The sequence below is a fragment of the Haemaphysalis longicornis genome, unplaced genomic scaffold (genome assembly GCF_048455015.1).
Source record: "Haemaphysalis longicornis isolate Haplotype H1 unplaced genomic scaffold, Haemaphysalis longicornis Haplotype H1 scaffold_3, whole genome shotgun sequence".
Lineage (NCBI taxonomy): Eukaryota > Metazoa > Arthropoda > Arachnida > Ixodida > Ixodidae > Haemaphysalis > Haemaphysalis longicornis.
This window is the reverse complement of record NW_027526335.1, coordinates 231,652,516-231,670,788: the sequence shown is the minus strand read 5'-3', so window position 1 is coordinate 231,670,788 and position 18,273 is coordinate 231,652,516. Positions and strand designations below refer to the sequence as shown.

General features: G+C 43.3%; 2 protein-coding genes across 2 annotated transcripts in view; one reads left to right on the top strand and one right to left on the bottom strand.

Moving 5' to 3' along the window:
* Positions 1 to 358: 358 nt before the first annotated feature.
* LOC144176045 (venom metalloproteinase antarease-like TtrivMP_A) overlaps positions 359 to 18,273 on the top strand; it is a 258,958-nt gene continuing 241,043 nt past the window's right edge. The window contains exons 1-2 of the mRNA XM_077705165.1: positions 359 to 547; positions 12,517 to 12,689. Coding sequence (XP_077561291.1) covers positions 400 to 547; positions 12,517 to 12,689 — 321 coding nt within the window. The 5' untranslated portion in view covers positions 359 to 399. The remainder of the gene's footprint in view (positions 548 to 12,516; positions 12,690 to 18,273) is intronic.
* LOC144173781 (uncharacterized) lies at positions 6,308 to 7,057 on the bottom strand. Its single transcript, XM_077702046.1, has one exon. The coding sequence runs from the start codon at positions 7,055 to 7,057 to the stop codon at positions 6,308 to 6,310; it is 750 nt and encodes a 249-aa protein (XP_077558172.1).

Below are 18,273 nucleotides of genomic sequence, written 5' to 3'. Positions count from 1 at the left end.
TGTGATTGTCGATATCATGTTTTCGCGGTCGCATTTCTTTATTCAAGTCGAGGCAGCATTTGAACTTTGTAAATGCTCGCTGCTTAGCATGCCCTGAAAAAGGAAATGTCGGTTTGAATATGTATCAGGAGGGCTGGCTGCGAATGTTTCTTGCTTGTTTAGAGATTCTGTGACTGGCATTCTCGCCGTTAGTGTAACACATCACAAAAAATCATTTAACTTCTCGACCCAGGATAGGAAGCAACTAAATGCCTTCTCGCGACCTGTAAATCTGAAGAAAAGACATTTCTCGAGTCCTAAATGCACAATCTGTGTATAGGTTGATGATATTCGGGACACACAGGGCTTGCAGGGGAAGTTGAATGCTGGCCAAGAATTGTCTGTTTTAACGGCGCTTTCATGGAGTGCTTTTACCGGTTGAATGCAGCGGTGACGCGGATGTTAGCCGCGGCAGTCATGTATTCGTCTTCCTTACAAGAGCGGGTGAAACATTGTTATTGGCTTTTTTTAGTTTTAAATATTTTAAACCCCGTCAGTGCCACACAACGTGAGTATTATTTTCTCAGCCAACAGCGACAAGCACAAAAATTATTTATAATATTTTTGAAGCAATATCTTTTGCATGAGTTGATTTGTATAGCGGGAAATACTGAGCGAGGCAAGAAGACAAGGAGACACGTATCTCTGTCATCGTCACTTTTTCTCCCCTTTACGGCTACGAAAGGTTTTGCCTGCTTAGTGAGTTTACGATTAAAATTTTACCATTCCTCCCTAAAGAAAGTTGAGAGAAGCCCAAAAACTTTCTGACATCAAAACTGCGCCGCTGACAGTGCGTCTAATTGATCATCAAAGCTTGAAAGACCCAAATCGAGAACAAAAGCATTGTACTCCTTTATGATCGACGCGCGTATCTCTTATCTAGAAGCGTCTCTCTTTCGCGGTTTTCAAGTAACCGCTTTGACAGGATGGGAGCCCGGTTTCACGCATGCGCCGTGCGTCCGGAAATCTCAGAGAGTTCTGGCATTCCATCTGTTCCGTCCGTTCTTCGCACCACGTTGACCGGGACCCGACTGGACACTTGCGAATTCGTTCCGCTACGGTGGATTAGTTCTATGGGACGGCCCTCGCCATGTCCGAGCATTCGCTACGATGGGGTGTGTCCTCCTCGCCCTGCCCGCGCGCGCAGACGCAGCCGGGTCCCGGTACTGACGGAAAGCACGGAACACGGGACAGATGGAGTGCTAAAACTCTATTATGTCAGGTTTTCTACCGACCAACCGGTCTGCGCCTAAATACATTAGTTTTTTGACAGGACGCCATCGGCCTATGTTACATTCTATGACAGGACGTCAAATCAAATCAAATCAAATGAAGTTTATTATTTCAAAAAAAGCATACAGGGGGTTATATGTTGCAGACAAGGGTCCCAAAGTCCAAGGACTGCGACTGGACCCTCGATAAGTAAATGCAACGAAAGCAGTCAATATGCAGCGTAGTAGCAGAGGTGAATGCAGAAAATAAAACACTCTTTAAATGTAATTTATACAAAAATTCACAAGAAAACGCCAATAAAATATACAAAAAAAACGTTGCAAGGGTACAGACGTTCAGTGAATGTTAGATAAACAAACAAATAAACAAAGTTCATCAGCCGGGATGAACGATAAAAAATGATACAAAGCATGAACACAAAAAAAGTCAACAGTCGGCTAATTGACAGCAAAAAAAACAGCAAAACAACAAAAATGAAAGGAAGGAAAAAAAAAGGGGGGGTGGGGTGAACCACACAGTTAACACGGTTTGAGCAAATAATCTGAACAATGCAAATCATAGTAACAGTAATGATAATAACAGGACGTACAGTACCGAGCAACACAATTGTGTGCTGAATATTGTTGCTACGTTAAAGGGAACTTTTTAACAGATCTTTTAAGAGAAGGCAAGTGCGTAGCGGATGTGACAGTTCCAGAATGAAGAATTCCAGAATGAAACAACAGCAAAGTTTGACGTTTGCTTTCCACAGTTAGAGTTAACAAGGGCCAATAGAAGATTTCGGTTAAAGGCAAATCTGGTGGAGTTGGGGTTAAGCAAAAAGGGTGAATCGATAAAACTAATCGGTAAATGAGCACTAAGCAACCTGAAAAACAGAAGTGATAAACTATAATGAAACATTTTCACTACGCATAAGATGTTATGTTCGTATAGCAGAACCGACGCATTTGTATGAAAAGGACTAGAGGTGATAATACATATAGCTTGATTTTGAAGATGTGGAATGGATGACAGGTAACATTGGTAGGTGTTGCTCTATGCGGCGATTCCACAACTAATGTGACTGTGAATAAAAGAAAAATATAGAGACATCAGTGCATTAAATAAAAAAAATGGTCGTGATTTTTATGAGATTATGCGAGCGCGAATACCGAATGCACTTTTTTTTTAAGCAGTTGATCTAGGAAGCGAATTTGAGGTTACTATCAATTATTACACCCAAAAATGTAACGCCTTCGCACACAATAATTTGATGAGGACCAATTGTCAGACTCGGAGGATTAGGCAGATGTTTATGGCTTGAATGAAAAAGCATATAATGAGGACTAATTATAAGGCAGTTGTCATTACACCAGTTCATTACACTAGCTAGTGAGTCGTTTAATTTTGATGTGACCGAGACTAAGGATTCGCCCGAACATGATATGGTAGTGTCATCGGTATATAAGACACAGTGATTGGAAGGCAGAATGTTGGGAAGATCGTTAACGTATAGTATAAAAGTGGTGGTCCAAAAATTGAGCCCTGAGGCACACCTTGGTTGACTGTTTTAGTTTCTGAAAGAAAGCTGTTAGTAGAAGCTATATAAGTTCTATTCAGCAAATAATTATTCACGAAAGTTAAGGCTGCGCCAGTTACAACATAAGATTCCAGTTTGTTAAATAAAATGATGTGGTTAATATTATCCAATGCTTTAGTAAAGTCCAAAGACACTGAACCAACAATACGACCTGATTGATTGGATGCTTAACAAAATCAGTTAATGAATGTAGGGCCAAAGTGGTGGAACGGCCAGTATGGACACCAAACTGACAAGGCTTAAGAATGTTAAATTTTGTAATGTAGCTAGATAACAGCTTTATTTATTTTTTATTTATTTTATTTTATTTATTTTACCCTCAGGGCCAGAGGCATTACAGAGGGGAGTGGTTACAAGTCAAAGAAATACAGAATACAAATACAGTGTAATTGTTAACAAGAAGATACATGACGTTGCTCCTAATTATACAATCTTTGCTACGCATGCGCGAAACAAATGGTTATCGGCAATGGTAACAATATCTTCGGGAAGGTGGTTTCATTCACGAGATGTAAGCGGCAAAAAAGACTGATAAAACGATTTCGTGTTTAGTAAAGTACGTTGTTGGGCTAGTTGGTCGATCATTATTAACAGATGTATAGTGCAAAAAAGACGAAGGACAAAGAATGCACGAGGACGAAGCGCTAAGACGAAGGACAAAGAATGCACGAGGACGAAGCGCTTCGTCCTCGTGCATTCTTTGTCCTTCGTCTTTTTTGCGCTATACATCTGTTATTAATGATTTCGTGTTGCTTGGCTGAAAACCCACTTTGTGAAGATGTTCGATGCGAGAAGAAAGGTACAGAGGCCGGGGGATTAGTTCATCGCGAAGAGCAACATGATGATAAAGCTTATGAAACAAGGTTAATCGAGAAATCTTTCGGCGAGATGATAAGGATGGAAGCCCAATGTTTGACTTCATGGCACTTATACTTGCACGTCGGTTATAATTAGATAGTATAAAACGAACATAGTTGTTCTGTACCAATTCAAGTGCGTTAATTAGATTAGCGTGGTGAGGGTCCCAAACACTCGTAGCGTATTCCAATTTCGGTAGAATTAGTGTTTTAAACAGTAGTAATTTAAGCTCTAGCGGTGCGTTATAGAAGTTTCGTCGTAAGTAACCTAACATGCGGTTAGCGGAGTTTATTATATATTGAATATGAAGGGACCAGGTTAGGTTACTTGTTATGTGGACACCTAAATACTTATAGGACTCTACAGCTTCTAACGGAGTGTCGTTTAGATAGTAAGAAGATGTAGTGGTATTAGAGCGGGATATTCGCATAGCTTTGCATTTGTTAATATTTAGTTCCATACGCCACGAATTACACCAGTTAGCGACAATATTGAGGTCAGATTGAAGAGTGGTAGTGTCATAATCAGAGAGTACTTCACGAAATATTACGCAGTCATCGGCAAAAAGGTGTACGTTAGAATTTACAAGAGAATGAAGGTCATTAATGTATATTAGAAATAAGAGGGGACCAAGAACCGATCCCTGTGGTACACCTGAATGAACCTGGCCGGGTAGAGAGTTATGACCGTTGGCTGAAACAAACTGCAATCGGTTAGTTAGAAAGCATTCAATCCACTTCAATAAGTTTGAGTCAATATTTAGTTGCTGAAGCTTATGAAGTAGTAATTTGTGAGACACTTTGTCGAAGGCTTTCGAAAAATCTAAAAAAATACAATCAACACACGAAGAACGATCTAAAATGCAATGCAGTTTGTGTGTGAATGATATGAGCTGGGTCTCGCAGGAATATGATTTCCGAAAACCATGTTGAGCTGGTGTGAAGAAACTGTTACTTTCAAGAAAATTTACTAGGTTTGTAAAATTGACATGTTCTAGTAATTTACAACACACACTTGTGAGGGAGATAGGTCTGTAATTCATGGGGTTAGTATTGTCACCTGATTTATAAACTGGGACTATCTTACCAATTTTCCACATACACGGTAGTGATGACGAGTCTATTGATTGCTGAAAAATTCTTGTTAATATTATTGAACTTAACGCGCTAGTATTTTTTAGGAATTTCGCATTGATGCCATCATGACCAGGCGAGGAGTGATTAGGCAGATTTTCAATTAGTTTAGTAATACCAGGTACATCAATGACCACGGGAGGCATAATAACTTAATCGTAATGATGCGTGATAGGGAGATCCAAGTCAGAAGTTGCCGAAAAATGTTTAATGAAGGTGTCATTAAGGGTAGACGCACAATCGCTGGCAGGAATAGGGTTCTTAAATGAGTCAAAAAGCGTAATGGAACTGCTGGTTGGTGGGTTAATAACACGCCAAAATTTTCGTGTATTAGTTGTCAGCATAGAAGGTAGCACACTAGTTAAGAATTTATTTTTTTTGCATCCTTCAGTGCCGAAACGTAGGTTTCTGAGGCCAACTTGTAAGCTGTCCAGCGTGCTTCACTAGGGGCAAGTTTCGCACGACGATACATACGTTTCTTTTAATTAGATAGGCGTTTAATATGAGCGTTATACCATGGCGCATGAGCGTTGGAGGTGATGGTGCGGCTTGGGATGAACTTGTCAATTAGCTCATTTATTTTACAGGCAAAAATGTTCCAGTTAGATTCCACTGATCTATTGTCAAAGTCTTGAAAAAAGGGGTCAATGAATGTCGATAATTCGTTATTTATGGCGGCAAAGTTAGCTTTTCCGTAGTCGTGAATTGTTTTCCTGGTTATGCTCGCTTTCGGCCTGGTTACATTTAGAGAAAACGTAAGTAAGGAATGATCGCTTACACGAGGGAGATGTGAAATGGAGGAAATGAAATCGGGTCTGCTTGTTAAAACTAAGTCTAGAATATTCGCTACGTTAGATGTGCGTCTGGTAGGCTGTGCTACTAATTGGGATAATGAAAACAGCGAGCACAAGTCGATGAAGTCTTTTGCTAGCGTTGAGAATGGTGACAAGGATGGTGGCTGGGTGTTCCACATGATATTAGGAAAATTGAAATCACCCATTAAGATTACTTTGGAGGTAGGAAAACGAGCGTAAACCAGGTTAAGTGCGTCGTGCAATTCATTAACAAAATCGTGCGAGGAAGACGGAGGCCGGTAGAAGACGCCAAGAATTATTGTATGATGACTGAGAGTTAGTGAAACCCAGGTAATTTCCAGATCACTGCGAATGTGTATTGATGAGGACGAAATATTTTTTGAAATGGCTAACAGGACTCCGCCACCGCGACGCGCAGTCCTGTCGCAACGGTATATGTTAAACTGAGTTGAGGTGTCAAAAATTTCTTGGTCGCGGACGTGATCGAGAAGCCAGGTTTCAGTTAATGCCACGATATCAGCTGAACAAGAGTCGACAGCACATGATAACTGGTGATGTTTGTTGAGCACGCCTCGTACATTGGAAAAAAGGACAGATACTTTGGGTGCAGAGGTTGACTGCGATATTTTGCCACTTCCCCTCGCGCTTTCCTAGCTAGTCATGGGCTGCGGAGGCTCTGAGCTCTGGCTCACGGGTTCATCACGCTGCTCAATCTGTTGCACGCTATCGGTGGTTGCGTCGTAGATAAAACATTTTTTGTTGACGAATAGTTTGTTGTGACGTAGTTGAAATTTAGGTGACCCAGGCCAACTTTTACCGAAGTTTAGTAATTTTTTGCGGGCATTACGGGTAGCAAGAGAAAAATCTTCGCTCACAGTAATATTGTTAGTTTTTAGCTCGGTACGAAAGGACAGCGTTTTCTCCTTAACTTTGTAGTTAGAAAATTTAGCTATAATTGGACGGCATTTTCCTGGTGAGTATGTACCTAGACGGTGAGCGCGTTCAATCGAACCTGTAGGAAACGAATCAATAACTTGTGTTAGTGCTGTCAGTAGTTTTATTTCAGTCTGCTCCCAACTTTCTTTGGAATCAGCGATACCATGGAAGATTAAATTATCGCGCCGCGATCTGTCCTCGAGCTCGTCCAAGCGGGATGTTAAAGTGGTGTTCGCAGTTGCAAGTTGTTCGACAGAGGCTTCCATACGTGAAAGCTCCTGCCCGAAGTGTTCAAATGTTCCCGATTTCTTTTCCAGTGCATCAAGTCTGCTGTTTATACTGGCCATTTCACCTTCAATGCTTTTCTGACAGGTTTTAATTTCCTTTACGTCGGCAGCAAGATCCTCCTGACACTTCGAACTTTGCACAGCACGTGCATGCAGGTCTTTCAAAAATTCAAACATAACTTTCGTTTGTTCACCGGGATTATCTGGTAATGATTCAGTTTGCAAAAGCGTTTTCGACCGAGTGGTAGGGCCAGGGTTGCTCTCGACGTCTCCAGAGCGCAATAATAAAAAAGACATAGAAATAGAGTCGCACACAATGCTACGCAATGTTCGTGGGCACCGGAACACTAGCAAACATATGTCATCACTTTTTTTAGTATGTAGGGAATATTGATTACACACCTGCAGCAGAAAAACGGGTTGTTTTGGAGCCATGCCGTAAGCACTGCTCCCGTGCCCACTGAAGTTCCAGAAGCCGAGCCGGCTATTTATGTTGGAGGCAGGGGGCGTGGAGGTTGTCGAGTGGGCTGGTGATGCGTAGATTGACTGCGCAGTAGCCGTTCCGTAGCTTTACCAAAAGCCTCTCAATAATCTTGCTTATCGAGGAAAGAATTGATATCAGATGATAGTTGATAATTAAAAGCTTGTTTCCTTTTTAAAAACTGGAACAATTTTTGCTCCTTTTAAGAACGTTGGCAAAAAGCCAGTTCTGAAGATAAGGTTGGTTATATTGCTGATACTTTCAGAAATGAAATTAGCAACCAGTTTTTGATGACGGGCACTTCTTCCATCAAAACCAGAGCTGCAGTTTTTCAGGTTCCCGATCGTCAAATAAACTTCATGTGGAGCGACAGGACCGAGAAAAAAAGAGTAGGGTAAACGCGCATGTTAGGTTGTTTGAGGAGAAGGAGAAGTGATTGCTGAAAGCGTTGGCAATTTAGGAAGGCTCTTCATAGGTGATGCCTTTAATATTAATTCTTGAAAATGGAGTAGATGACGATGGTTTATTTAGGAAATTATTTATGAGTTGCAATTGCTTCTTAAGATTATTCTGAATAATGGTAAATACTTTATAATATTAACTTGGCTTCCTTCAGTAGGCTCGTCAAGACATTGCAGTAAGTTTTATAACGACGTTGTAAGGTGGCATTGAATGGTAGTCTTTTTGTCTGTTTTAAAGATTATCCTTTTTTCTTAGACTCCCATGTAATGCACTAGACATCCAGGGGATACACGGATGTTTGTGTTTCTTTTTACACTGAACGGTTTCAGTACTATCCGAGACCACCTTCAAAAACAGTGTGTTGAATGTATCCAACGCTGCTCCAGGATCAGGTATCGAATTGATCATTGACCAATTAGTAGAAAAAATGGCATTAATAAATTTATCTTGTTCAAAGCGTGTGGTCACATAAGTGTCATGACGTGTAATAGCATTTAAAGTGACAAAGATTGGGTAGTGATCTGTGATATCCACACTGATAACGCCAGAGGCAGGTGATGCATCCACGTTAGTTAGAGCATGATCCAATAGTGAATTTCCGAAATTGCTGCTTCTTGTATGAGCAAATGCTCATACAAGAAGTAGCATACAAGAAGTAGCAAGTGATTCTAGGCCGTATCCCGAAATACAGTCAGTGTAAGCAAGATATGAACTGGAGTTGGTATCGAGGAAATTGATATTGAGATCACCTACAAGCAACACATTCTTGTTTTCAGAAGATATGGTATCTAGAATGTTACTAAAGGCGGTTATAAATTCTGCAACAGATGATGACGGCGAGGGATAGACAGAGCCAACAATAAGGTTCTTGTTGTTCTGTGCAAAAAATGGCCGCCGGGCCTAAATCCATACTGACTCACAGTTCGCAGTCGTTATCGCTAAGTCGTGCCTATGCGTGTACGTTATGTCAGGGGAAATAAAAATTGCCGCACCGCCATGGCAACTGGGTGAACAGTGACAATATTCTGCAGCGTAGGTAGGAAAATTATACAAATCTCTATCGGCACTGCAAAGCTCAGTTTCCGAAATTGTCAAGCAATGTTATAAAATTAAAATTGGAATCGTAATTTTTCCGCAAGCTGCGGGCATTAAAATGTATCAAGGAACGATGGTCGTCATTCAGCGAGGATTTGAATTGATCAAGGGACAATAACGACGTGTAAGTACAAGAGCGCAGTCGCGTGTGACGATGATAGTGCCAGACGTGGTGATTACAAGAAAACGCGCAGGTCGGATTCTGACGCGATTCGATAAACCTTGCTGTCGCCAGTCTTGCAGGCTTTGATCTGGCAGTTATCCGTCCACAGTTACCTGGCAGTTATCGGTTATTTTGACGTCATTTTGACAGGACGTCATCGGTCTATGTTTGAGCTATGTTGCATTCGCGAAGGCATCCTCGTAACGGGCTCCGTCGTGTGTGGCAGCCTGGTGGTCGAGCAGCCAGCAATAGTTGCGGCCTCGGTGATGACGACAAGACGCCAAAGACAAATTTAACTGGTTTACTGCATAGCGAGAGGGGACCGGCGACGATGCGGGTGGGCTTTAGAGCATGGCTCGAACAGAGCGACAGCGTGGTTCGATGCTGTCAAAAGAATGCAGTCTGCGTCCGGAGGAACCGCGTATTTATCCCCGAAGGGATAATGGTCAAACAGTTCTCCTAGCGCTTTTGCATGCGGCCCGAACCCAGTACAGACACACGCAAACACTCTTTTCAGAAATCGTGGGAGCAGCAGCAGCGGCGCTCGTATACTCTGAGAGATGGGGCTGCCACGCCCACTTCGCAGGTGCACGTCTCAACACGTAGAACTATTTGTTTCGTATTTTGCAGCCGCCGAGGTTGAGTCAGCGACAGCAAGCGCCCACGGGCGGCCGTTCTCCTTGATGTTGTACCCTGTCTGAGGAAGGAAAGCTTTCTTACACAGCACCAGGGCTTTACACAAAACTTGCAGCACGCTCGAACCGGGTAGCACGCTCGAACAGGGTAGCTGTTTGGTGGGGCCGCAAGCAGCTCGCATTCAGCACCCGGAACACGTGTGCATAAATTAGAGGCGTTACCTCTACATCATGAAGGCAAGCAGACACGCTGGCTTTGTAGCCGATGCCGAAAAATATGGGAAGTTTAGCGTGTAGCCATTCCCTGCAGACTACACGGTGTCGTTTGCGTATCCTTAGTCTTTCGCCAAGGCAAAAATAAAACTGCGGCAATTCCGAGAATTATCTACTAATTTGTAGCATTTTTACGCCACTTCTACGAATTGTGAGCTTTTTATACCCAGATTTCGCTATGAGTCGCCATATACGGTAGGATAATTTATTGTTTCGAAGTTTCCTTTTGTTTCTTCTCTTCAATGATTAAAGTCTACACTGTTATTGCGTTTCAAGGGCTTTAGTTATATAGTTTAGTTATAGTTATATTATAGTGCAGAATAATATAGTATAGTTTAGTATAGTATGGTATAGTTATAGTTTAGTTTTAGTTTAGTTATAGTTTTCCGTAGATGGAATGCAAGGTGTAGGTTGTTCCCCTTTTCCTTAATCTTTTCATTCGAATTTCCAGCGTTCCCCGGGCATTCGTAGTTGAACCTTCATTTTTTTACGTGTACATGCGAATTTTTTATATCGTCACTTCATTTTGTAAGTTTTTTTGCATTGTTTTTATTTTTTTGCTTTTCAAATTCTGTTCCGCCAAATATCTTCATTTACGCTTCTATAACTACAAGTATGTTACTTCCGGCAATTGTGCATTGTTGTGGCAATTCCGTGAGTAACCCGGTGCTCATTGTGGCTATTTTTTTTCATTTGTACTTCCAGTATTCTTTACCAGTCATGTTTAGTTTAATCTTTTTCGGTCGGAGGAGATGAGCAAGACGCATATTTTATTTCTGAGCACATTTTCAGTTTAGCTAAATTTCTTTAATTCTAATTTTTTGTTTTTTAGAAATTCCATTCAACCAATTGTCCACATTTACGCAATTATAACTATAAAATCTGTTCTGCTGCAATATCGTACGTCCCTTGGATAAGCGAAGCCTTCCCTCACGTGCTGCGCGGTTATGGCGTTGAGGTGATGCACGTGCCTGTGTGTAAGCAGACGCACACACTCGGGAGAAGGGGGGGAGAGGGGTAAGGACAGGCTTGTGAGAGAATTCTTCCCTGGCGTAGTCAACAAGATTTCCGGCGGAAATTGGGACTTCGCATACATACGTGAATCGGGCAACTTCGAACAAAGACTGAGGCAGCATCAGAGCGATGTGGAAAAGAAACCAACAGCGTCGAATGCTTTCGGTAAGCACGAGGACGCAACAGGCCACAAGGCTTAGTGGGAAAAGTCAAGTATTATCGGCCACGAAAATTTACAGCTGCTTGCTAAAGAAAGTTGAGAAAAAGGCGAAACCTAAAACTGAGTCAAATGTTCCCTGATAGTGCGCCGGTCGACCACACGACACATTCGGGGCTGCACTCAGATGCAAAAAAAATGGTGGAATTACGGGCCAAAGCCACACCAGGGTATGAAACGCGCCTTACAGTTGAGGTCTGCGGATTCACGTCCACAACCTGGCGATCTTAAATGTGCGCCGAAATCCCTATATACGGGCGTTTTTGTTTTTCGCCCCCATTTGGCCGCTGCATCCTTCGGCTCAGCAGCACAGCGCCGTAGCGACTGAGCCATCGCGGCGGGTTGAGGCGACACGTCGGGCCTGCAAGAAATATCTGCATACCCGCCGCGGTGGTTCTGTGACTGTTGAGCACGAGGACGCGGGTTCGATTTCCGGTCGTGGCGGCCGTTTTTCTTATGGAGGCGAAAAGGAAAAACGCCCGTGTGTACAACATTTCGGCGCAAGTTAAAGATCCTCAGATGGACAAAATTAATCCCGAGCCGTCCACTACGGCGCGCCTCATCGCTTGTGTTGCTTGGCGCGTTCAACCCTACAATCAATCATCAGCAGAATATCTGCATGAATAGACCGCACTGATGCAGACGCTCGTGTTGCCGTTACGCCCTCCACTGATCTATTGAAGGAAGGCCTTGTGGCTGCATTCGTTGTTAAAGCTGTCGCCAACGGCACGGTGATGCCTGCGCGAGTTACGTCGGTAATTTTAGGACACGTCAACCTGTACGGAAATAAAAAGTACCTACCGCCGCAAAACTTTTAAGATGGCAAAGTCGGGTACAGCAATCGGCCGCCAAAAGAGCGGCACGGTAAAACTTAGTCTCACAGTACAGTATTTCGGCGAAAACAGAGCATGTACGGGACGGCGCTCGGTGTGCAGCATAGCCAAACCCTGCGTAGTATTAAGTAGTGAGACACCTTGAACGCTCCCGAAAGTACACTAATAAAGTATGGCTTTTTACACATTAAATAATAAAGACTACTTAGTTATTGTCAAAGCAAGTTAGACACCCAAACAGCCTCCCGGTCCCACAGTTCCCCAGGAAATGTCCGCATGCCTCCGCTAAAACTGCAAGAAAAGGGCTGCACTCTGAAAGAGCCAGAAACGTCTGGTTTATACGTGCGCTTGTTTGCCCTAATATTCTCATAAGCCATGTTAACTTTTATTTTCAGGACGAGAGAACGTTCAGTAAGATCAGTAATATTTAGATGCATATTGAATTTTTTTGCTATTGTTTCAGTGGGTACTGGCCAAACAGTTGTTATCCCGAAGATTATTCAGCATCGGAGTGATAGTGGCGGCAAACTGCTTAAAATAACCGAGGATCTAATGCTGAACTTGGAAAAAAGTTCCGTTGCCGGTGAAGAGTTTTTGCTTCGGACTTACCAGGGTCCCGTCATGCAGCATCAATACGTAAGAGAACAAAAACAACGCCTTTATTCCACTAATTCATGTTGTGTACAGGTTGAAGGTGAATGTAAACATTACTAAGAAGTTGAAAAACTGGTCAGGGTTGTAAATTTCCTGATTAAAACTACTCATAGCTTTTTAAAGGTCTCCCATTATTAAATAACTTTTTTACCATCATAGAGGGTGCCCTTTCGGCACTAGGGGTTTATTTTCGTCTTTAATTTAAAGAATACTGTCCTGTGCAAGAAAAAAAAAGCTTTTTGCAAAATTTGCGGGTACGGTCGCCCAGAGGAACTTATACCTCGCTGAAGACGCCGCGGGAGTAGAAAGGCTGATGGTGTTGATATGCAAGCTGAAGTATGACACCCGGAAAAGAAAACAATAACCTTTCGATCACAAATAACGCTGCAGTACTTGTGACAAATGGTGAAAGTGTTACAATTATGAATCTATTTCGTGGGTCCATGTCCGCTTTGCTTTACTTTTTGCTGTGATGGGAGCAGCCACTGCGCCGTAGTCATGGGTATCGTTAGCCCTGCTAGCATATGCTGAAGGCACCCTACAAGTGCATAGCACGGGAGAGTTGCGTTTTTAATCGTCTTCGTCACTGTCACTTAAGCAAGGGTCTTTTATCTTGTTGGCAGCTTGTCTCAGGCTTGCTTCATCATGTTTCTTCTTCTATGGAAGACCAGAGGATTCGTAATGCGCAGTAAAAGAAAAGGAAATAACCGGAGGCGAGTGGTTTAGCACAAATTCAGCACATTTTGCGCACTGCACGACGCAGCAATTGTAACAGTAATCTTAGTGTTAGGGAGTCGGAGAAAACCAATACCAATGGCGACCCGTTGACCGCGAAGCACAACGGCACCAATGACAATTCATACGACATTTACTGGGCACTCTAACAGTACCCATCAGCTCAACGCGAAGCCCTAGTGGAATTATATGAATTCCTGGACTGGATCGGCGTCACTGAAATGATGTAAAATACCACTGTGATCGTGATGTTCATCGAACTGTTCACAGAAACTGCGTGATGCCTGTTCTGCTTCTTTTTTACTTCTTTTCTCCTCTTTCTCTGCTCTCTTACCTATAGGGCCTTTTCTATTCTCCCCTACCCCTTCCTTCGCCGAGTAGCATGTCGGTGTTGAGATTCGGCAAACGTCTTGGCTTTCTTCTCTAAAAAAGAGCTTTCTCTCTCTCTTGTTTTCATATGACAATAAAGCATATATTATGACCTATTTTTCCCCTTGTGAAACTTCTTTTTGGGCCGAGCTAGCGGCAAGCTTCGCTTCATGGCTGTATCGCCGCGCGCCACGCACGCGGCGTATTCCCAAACCATATCCCATAGAAGTCCAGGCGATGTCTGCGGCCGCGTCATTCCGCCGGCCGTATGTGTGCCGCGTTTTCACACGCAGAAAATAACGAACTTCGGATAATACGAACGAATTCAGCGGTAAGGCCGACTTTGTTATACGTGCGCTTGACTGTAGGCACCACATATTTTACACATTAGGGCTAAGCAGAAAAACTTGAAACATCCACAAAGAAACTGCCACAATAAGGGCAATCTCTAAATTTGTGATGAGCGGTAAAGGCATGATAGAGCGCTGAGGCGTGTTGTGTTGTGTAGAAGTTCAGGATAAGCCTTAAACAATTATTTTGTACGGTGTTGTACGTTTAGGCGCGGCTAAGGGCGGCAGCTGGGCACATTGTGACTTAATATTGACTTAAGAAAATATTGAGGGGGGAAAGCGCCATTACAAAGTTGGACAAAATGTATTAGGTGAAAAAAATTTCAACCGCAGGCACGGTGTTTGCGCCCAAGAATTCACTTAACAAAGTTGTATCTCGAGTGGGAGTACAACGTAACGGAGACCGCTTGAAGACTCAGAAAAATTGCTACGAGTTTGGCTTAAGCTTGTCGCCCAGGTGTAGGGTTCAGGTGCATCGTGTGCTGCGCTGTTCATTTTAAAGTCGTTATTCACCATTTGGGGCAAAAACCCACCGATGTACGTTTACGGGACCTTTCTCTGACATTGTGTTACACAAAGTTTTTAGTCCTAACACCGGTTAGACCGCGTGCATTTGCTCTGACTACAAGGAAGGGTGCGTTTTAAATTGCCGGTTAGACCGCGTGCATTTGCTCTGACTACAAGGAAGGGTGCGTTTTAAATTTCTATAAAAGGGTTTCTTAAATTCACTGCGAACAAAAACAAAAAGGCGCAAAAGGAATCCAAGAGAGCGGAAAAAGCAAATTTATGTCAATGGTAGCCTAAACTGAAAAGATTTTATAGGCTGTGCATTGCTTATTTCTATAAGTATAAACACAAAAACTCAATTAGTTTGATGTTCTCAACAAAATGTGCTCTTGTTTCACAGTGGACTCAGTACACTACAACTGGTTGTAATGGAGTTCTGTATGCAATCGATTAAGAAAAAAGTTTCGTGAACATTGTGGAAACTTTTGTGACACTGTATTCTCATGTTTTAAGTTGTTTTCGCGGGAAAGTTCAAAACTTCCAAAAGTCGGTCTGTTCAAAAACACGGTATATTTTATAATTTCCGGGATAAAGAAGGTAGGAAATTTCCAGTTTACAATTTACTCTTCCTTAAGCGAGACAATACAGTTCGATTTTATTACACAAAGCACTAACACTGGAATGCCTCGACTAATCTGCAACTGCTAAATTTGTACTGGCTGCTAAACTGGAACTTATAAATTTTGTGCCGGCTCAATTTTATTAATTATAACCTTTTGATCTGGGCAAATGAGATCTGTGTGTAAAAGAATGGCGCCTAGCCTCGCTTGTACCCATCATCATCATGAGTTTGGCTTGGTCCATAAACAGACAAATTGCAACGGGTATCGGTGGTGCGTACATTTTTCCGCATTTTTGGTGCCGAAACGCAGCGCCAAAGAACCTCCAGAGGTGAGCGACTCCGAGCGTATTTGTCTTACTGTCTTGGACTGCCTTCTCCTCACCTATGGGGAACAAGAAAGAGGACGCCGTTCCAGCGAACCCATTGAGAGAGCTTGGGAACATCCCGACACATATTAGGTGCAGCTTCGCGGCTGCATACCTGCCGGAATGATCACACCGATGTTTGCCCCGTGCGTCCGATCGCCATCCCGATTGACGTCTGTGGCGCCGCACTGGACCACAGAGGCCCTGCATGAAAGACGGCGGATCGTCAGGGAGCAACTAAAGCAAATGATCGGCAAGGTTGAAGACTTTGTCTTCGTTGAGCAACCACCTATGCGTGAGCAAACTGATCTTCTAAAAACTCTGACTGAACAAAACGATTCCTTCACCCAGATTAACATAGATTTGGAAAATACAGTGGCTATTGAGCACCTGGAATCCAAGATTATTACAGCATTTGACTTGGATAGCACAGAGATATCGACAAAATTCAAACGAGTCATGCGAACTAATGTCGGAACTAATCGGAAAGCTCTGCTTACATCCACTAAAACTCGAATTAGATGAGATCTTACACAGCGCCAAAACAAGGAAGAGAATATTACAGAAAATACGGAAAGTGGCAACGGAAACAATTACATCGTAGCAGAACACACCAAGACGGCCAGTGTCGACCAGAAATGAATTGGAAAGATACACCGCCAATATGCAACCAAGCGCCATCCGGCGTACATTGACTGCTCAGATGAAACAGAAGTGATTGTGACTGAAATGAGACATTTGCGGCTAGAAAATAACCTGGACGAGTTGACCACTGGTCATCGGCTATCCGAAGCAACGAACGCTAGCGGTCCTTTTAAGAGAATTACACGTAAAAAAAGTAAACACAAGCCAGTTTTGCCACGCAAAGGAACAGATTCAAGACGCAACTCGTACCATTTGACGCGGATGTTCAGGATGGACCGAGGAGTGGATGGACTGAGTCGCGAAGAGCTCAAAGAAAATGAGAAGACAAAGAGAAATGACACCTTTGAGATAAAAAAAAATGCTTCGGAACGGAAGAGCAAATGAACAAAGCAAACCTCTTTGAATGATAAGACCTGCTTGCGAACAAAGCGTTTTGGACCCAGAAGCAGCGTTGAATCCGTCGGTTTAAGAGCTCCGGTCTACGTAAAAGGAGCAGCGGCTGCTCAGCTACGCCAACAGTGCTACGCTTCGATTTCCTGAAAAAACACCGTTATTCAAGAGGACTGTGTTTGGGCGAGTTGGTGAACGTTCATGATTAAAAATCAGTGAGCAAAGAAATACAGCACAAAAACAAAGGAACGAGAAGTAGACAGAACAGCGCAATACACGAGGCTCTACAAAGAGTGAAACAAGGGATTTTACCTACCGTTACCTAGAATTCGCAGGGGCGGTGTCCCGAACGCAGAAGCGTCGGCCACGGCCGGGCTAGAGCGGTGGACGCCGCCGCTGTAACCCGGACGTGCGTCGGCAGAAAGAAAACCGCGAGCAGGGTCATTGGAAGGGTGAGACAGCGGAACCTATAGCCATCCTGATGTGCTAGCTCGGGGCTACACCACCGCGCGACACAAGCGCAGACGCCGAAACGATTCGGCATGGGAACTGAGTGATTCCCATTTATGCCGATTTAAACTAGGTACTTTAGTAAGTTTGGAAATTGCGAGAAAGCTGAGGGAATTCTTATAATCGCTATTTATCAGAACCAGTTGCTCCTTTCGCCTTTTTTAACACCTGTTAAACACAGCCGAATTGGTCTTCACGAATTTAAAAACGGAGTCCCGTCCGTGGCGAGATATATGTATGCGGTCTCTACATTTTGCCTTCCCGCCCTGCAAACTAATCTTTAACGTATCTTTGCCGTACGACCACTTCATTCCGTCGTGTCCGGGTTACCCAGGAGGTGCTGTCGAACAATTTAATCAAGCAGTGCGAAGGAAGCGCGCAATGGACGCGAAGCTGCGCCTAAACAGGCCCAAAGCAACCGTCGCTAAGGCAATCAACAAAGGAGGGTCGCGCCGGTGTGGTCGCCGCCGTGAGCGCGCGGGGGATGCTACGTAAATTCTCCATGCCATCTACACTTTGCTCCGCGCGTGATAACCGCCCTTCGCCTCCGCAGCCGCGCTAGAAGTTTCTTGTCCCGCACGCCACGAAAGAACCGTTGGCTGGTAGAGGTAGAACGCTTTGCTTTAAAACTGCCTTTTTCATGAACTATCAGAAAGGTATGAGGTGCGTACTTCGGACGGAAAACCTTGGCAATAAAGGATTTTCGTTTATTTCATTTCATTTTACTTATTTTACGCTCAAGGTCGGAGGCTTTACAGAGGGGAGCGGGGTCAAGTTACACAAGAAATAAAACAAATGCAGCAAGGTTGATGTTACATGAATAGATAATGCCCTCTTAAACAGTGTCAACAGAAGTTTTTCGAACTGTGAGGGTTCTTCAATGGCACGGTTAGTCCTTTTAATTCCTTTTAAGATTCCGTGTTCCCCCCCTCCCCCCAAGAATAAAGAAAAATAAAGTGGGGAACAATACCCGCTCCAGCAAGGCTATGGCAGGTTTAAAGCCAATATAAAATAAATGAATGGGGCTAAAAGCCAAACTTTCTCTTTTTTCAATGAAAGCCAATTTGCAGGGT